Genomic DNA, 5,028 nt, shown 5'->3' with positions numbered 1-5,028 from the left:
TCACATGTAGCTCACACAAATAACTTACAGTGAAATGGAAGAAACGCAAGTATCTTAAGATCTTATGATCCAAACATTTTTATGGTTATATATGGACATATGTTGCACCTACGTTTCATAAACTTTTGAGGCTATTTGTGTATTATTAATTTCTTTTTATAGAAATCATCAAAATACAATTAAATTCATAAAATATTTTATCGTTGACCAAAAATTACAAATAAATTACTAATATTACTAAAATATCTCTAAAAAGATAACCTTAAGTTCCCACATGGAAATAACCTTAAGTCTCCACATGAAAATGATAGTCTATTAATTTGATATAAATTTGGATATTATTTTAATAATTTTGGCCTAAAGATGTGTTAAAAATGTGATGTACTAAAAAGTTATAGATCTCTCTGAACTCTACAATTTTCATATAAACTTTATCGTCATCTAATTTTGTATGTAAATGAGTTTATAACTATATTATGCAAAAAAAGAAAAAACGGATACCCGAATTCCGGGTACCCATATCCGACTCAAATATCCGGGTATTTACCGGTAGTCCTCGTTCCATATCCGAAGCTGCACTATCTGTGTATTACCCGTATCCGTCCCGAATATAAAAATACCCAAATCCGTATTAAAAAACGGGTATTTACACTATCCGTATCCGGTACCTGTCATATATATCCGACCTGTTTTCACCCCTCCCTCCCTCACTCGCCGCTGCCGTTAACCCTTACTCGGGATAGTAGCGTTAACACATACTATATGTTAGTATATAAAAACAGTAGGAATGAGCATATTGTTTCCTAAAAAAATATTTAACAGAGCACATCATCGAAGTGCCACACTGCCACATGTATCCCACAGTTCCATTTGCCTTTGAAAGATTGTTTACAGTACAGTGCGGGCATCAGCAGCAACATCGGAGTTCGGAGGTGTGAGGTGTCGGGCGTGCTGCATCTGCATCAACGTGAACCGCAACTTCAACCGGTTGGTCACCAGCCATGTATCTCTTCATGTAAACAAGCCTTTTATGCTCTGGCTTACTGGTTCACAACTGTACCAATTGCGCAGACACATATAGATTTGTGAATTATAAACAAATATAATTCTACAACTATAACACAAGGGAGCACTACTGTCCAGTTAGACATTTGTCAACCAGACCGACTAGATACCATACTCTGTTCGTTTTGCTCCAAACGATTCCTACGTTTCACCTGAATCATCCAACAAAGACGCAAGAAAACAATATCTGTGTGAGACACGTTCACATGGAGACCAAACTTATGTTTAGTGTAAAATGATCAATATAAATGACCAAACTTAGCTCAAGATTATGCTACAAGAATCTTAGTAACCAGGTTCCCGAATCGATGTGATCGAGGAACGTGGTGCACTACTAAAATTAGGTTTTTATACTACGGAAACGAGAGATTGTTTCCATGTTTCCGGAAAGGAACGTTCCAGTAATGAGGAAAGTGGCAAAGGCCAACTTCCATGTTCCCGGTTTCTAATACGAGAATAAGGCAGTCAAATCAACCTGCGCTGCACTCTATCACCCTCTCTGTACTACTCTAGCCCTAAGAATTGAAACATTATACTAAAAACAACCGATATTCACCTTTTGTACAAGTCCTGGCTATATTTAGGCTAAGAAGAAACTTGAAAATATTTCTTGCTTGGATTTACAAATCAGAACAAAATAGCAAGAAAACCTCACTAGCAACCCAAAAAGAAGTGGAAGGGCATCAGCCTGTGGCACTTGCGGTGGTTTGGCCCTCCTAGCAGCGGTAGTTGCAGTGGTCAATAGTGCAGAAGGTTGTCACAGTCCCAGGTTACGGTGCTGTCCTATAGGGTGAAGCGAATTTCAGGAGTTTTCATAACCTGTTTGGTTAAGGCTTGGCTATTATTTAGGTTTGAGTTTTTCTTAATCGTGTTCAGGAAAAACTGAATAATACCTGCAAATATGAGCAATATTCTTCCATGATGAAAACGGGAGATCAAACTGATGGCATATGCACATTCTGCGCCACAGACAGCTCCCTTAGCTTGTCACAGCGAGGTGTAGGGTAGTCCTTGGCCCATTGACGACGTTGGAGTTCCACATGGCAATATCTTCCAAGCATACTCTTATAGTCCATCAGAACATGCCGTTCAAGATTCTCTCTAGACTGACTACCCTGTGGAAACTGCTGATCAAAATCTTGTTTGCTGACGAAGTACTCCACTCCTTGTTTTTGAGTGACCTTTGAAATGGGGAAGTAATTTGTCTGTTGCAGCGAATACTCAGCTTGACGCGCTGGAATAAATGCAAGCGAAACAATAAACAGTACTACTACAAGGTGAATAAACACTGTTAGATTTATGCTGGAACCACCCTCCACTGAATGCTCCCTTCTCTGTTGCTGTTGCCTGCCTGTTCCCCTAGCCCTGTAGGTATACTGGGGATGGAACATATTATCATGGGTGCCATAAAAGGACCTGAATATCTCATCTGGATCAAAATCTTCTTCATAGTTATAGAAGCCACTTCTTGCTGGCCTTCTCCGCCTAGCAGCTCCCCGCCTCATGACATTGGGATATTGCTCATTGAATTCATGGTCCTCAGTGGTGCCTGTCTGATCATAAGTCCTCCGCGACTGATCATTGCTTAGGCACTTGAAAGCCTTGCTTACCATCTTGAAAGCATCTTCTGCCCCAGGAACCTTGTTCTTGTCAGGATGAACCTTCAGTGATAACCTCCTGTATGCCTTCCTAATTTCCTCCACAGTGCATCTTCTCTCTACTCCGAGAACTGCATAGTAATCCTTCTTTTTCCTGATATCCTGAACCACTCTAATATTCTCCTCAGTGTAAGCCTTATCAACATTTAAAGGACCAACAGATTCTTTTGTTGTTTTTGGGTATAAAAGAGCTTGTCCTCTTTCAGTCTTGTCTTTGCAAGTAGAAATATTCAGGATGCCAACCTTCTCAACTGGGCTCAGCAAATCATCAAGTGGAAGACCAGGGTCCAATCTTTGAGCAATTTTAATTAATTTTTCTGCGCGCTGCCTATCCCCAGATGCAAATGCAGATTTTGCAAGCTTGACAGATCTCAATGCCTCATCTTTGTTCCCATCCATGAGTCCAATCAGCTCTGGTGAAATAGGTTGAAACCTCAAACTGATGACCTGTGAAACAAGAATACTGGATTAACAAAACAAAGCAAACTATCATGTAATAAAACTGGCTAACAAACACCAATTTCCATGAGATGAAGTGAAGTGATATCTAAATCTCAGCTTAGAAATCTAGTAGTCATAAACAAGTTGTAGGCAAAGAGTACAAAAACATCACAGGAATTTCACAGAAATCGGTTCATTTCACAGGAAAAAAGCAAGGAACACGAAAATTTCTGGCGTTCCAAAGGGGGGCTAAATATTAGACGGATCCTCTATAGCCACATGAGTTATGCATGTCATAAACAAAACAGAACTACCGCCTGATCAATTCAGAACTACACCAACAAGGAGACACCTTGAGCTCTTCGAATGGAGTTCACTGCCTTTTGAAAGAGACGGTGAAGAATTTAAACTTCTTTACCAGTTGTAAGTAATTAGAACGTAAAATACCCAACAAGCCTAGAAGACCTGAACTCACAAGAAATATATGGATTTGGTGGAATGTATCATGGAAGCAACAAACATGAAAAATAAAATATTATAACTATCACAAAAAAAGAAGTTACTTCTGTTTCATCAACTCCCATGAAATCAACATCTAGTGATCTACATGGATGAAGATTTCAACATTTCCAACTGTGGATGTCCGACCCACACACGACTCCCAAGCAACAACATAAACAGCTCCTATCCACGCAGACAGATCTCACCCTGACACCAACTCGGCCCTCCGCATCATCTAAACAGGAAAACAACATGCAAGAAACAGGCGATGCCATCATAAACAATCCTTTCCTAAACCTCGATGTGTCGTGACACCTCGAACTCGAAAGGGGAACCGGGCGCGTTGACCGAATTCTAAGAGGAAACTTCCAAATTTGAAAGCTGGGGCTGATTGAGACCGGTGGATCGGAGGGGCTCACCGGATGAGAGCGAGGGGAGGCGACGCGAGGAAGACCACACCCCCGCTAGGCCGCCACCGGAGAGGGGAACAAAAATGGAGTAGACTGCACGGATATGGCGCTGCATTTTCTGCTAAGCCCCTCGGCTTTTCCATATTTTAGAATCGGGAGTGGGCCTTTTCGAGATTAGACAGTAGACACTACAACCACAACGGACCGTGCAACAAATCGTAGACCGCCAAATTTTTAAAACGGGATTAAAAAATCGCAAAACATGTCACGTATTACTAAAAACTAGAAGTGACCGTGCGTTGCTACGATTTTTATATATCATATAGATAAATTTTACTTAATTGGATTAATTGTAGAAACTAGTCAATTGACCGTGCGTTGCTACGATTTTTAAATATTATATCGATAAATCTTATTTAATTGGATTAATTGAAGGAACACATTTCAAACATTTACAATAATACATAGTGGTTTGAGCCAATAAAAAATGGCTGTTGTTGGGGGCCTTCGGCTTCCGAAGGTCCTCAAAAGTATGATTTAACAATGTTTTTGGAGTAAAGTACATTAACAGGTATCTTCGGACTTGGATCAGAGCCACGGTAGGACGAAGCACAAGGAACACGAAGGTTTACGCAGAGCCGAAGCTGTGTGTAGAAGAGCTTCGGGAGAACGGCAGGAAAAGAAACCGACTTAAAGATGAAAAACCAGATTAAACCTCGAAAAATTATTATAGAGTTATTGATAAATGTAAAGGGCATTAATGTAATTTTGCATGGGCTGCGACCCGTGCCTATAAATAGGCGAACAGTATCCCCGTACTGTTCACGCTGATTTGACATTGGCTTTTGCGTCACACTTGTACTTTTACCTTCTCGCGATCCGAAGGTACATTTGTAATTTGACATCATTTCTATTCCGTCATCATAATAAAATAGAAATGAGTTGTCAATAAT

The 5,028-nt window shown here is 40.2% G+C and overlaps 1 protein-coding gene across 10 annotated transcripts; it reads right to left on the bottom strand.

Moving 5' to 3' along the window:
- Positions 1–763: 763 nt before the first annotated feature.
- Positions 764–4,224, bottom strand: LOC103635523 (chaperone protein dnaJ 49). 10 transcript variants are annotated; one of them, XR_557423.4, is made up of 4 exons: positions 4,085–4,224; positions 1,959–3,170; positions 1,721–1,884; positions 764–1,217 (listed from the first exon to the last, which is right to left on the bottom strand). XR_557423.4 is itself a non-coding variant. In XM_008657956.4 (3 exons), exon 2 carries the CDS (start codon positions 3,120–3,122, stop codon positions 2,001–2,003), a length of 1,122 nt encoding a protein of 373 aa, XP_008656178.1. In that variant the 5' UTR covers positions 3,123–3,170; positions 4,085–4,224; the 3' UTR covers positions 764–1,054; positions 1,959–2,000. The 10 variants fall into 10 exon arrangements, 6 of the variants coding, with proteins under 6 accessions (XP_008656178.1, XP_008656176.1, XP_008656175.1 ...); XR_557422.4 differs by having other exon boundaries at positions 1,716–1,848; XR_557421.4 differs by having other exon boundaries at positions 1,721–1,848.
- Positions 4,225–5,028: the final 804 nt, after the last annotated feature.

Source organism: Zea mays, chromosome 8 (genome assembly GCF_902167145.1).
Source record: "Zea mays cultivar B73 chromosome 8, Zm-B73-REFERENCE-NAM-5.0, whole genome shotgun sequence".
NCBI lineage: Eukaryota > Viridiplantae > Streptophyta > Magnoliopsida > Poales > Poaceae > Zea > Zea mays.
Note: the sequence above shows the minus strand (reverse complement) of the source record. Positions and strands in the feature narration are given on the sequence as shown.

Bases quoted from the DNA above. Each gene is read 5' to 3' on its own strand.
- LOC103635523 (XM_008657956.4), bottom strand. From the start codon at position 3,122: ATGGATGGGAACAAAGATGAGGCATTGAGATCTGTCAAGCTTGCAAAA.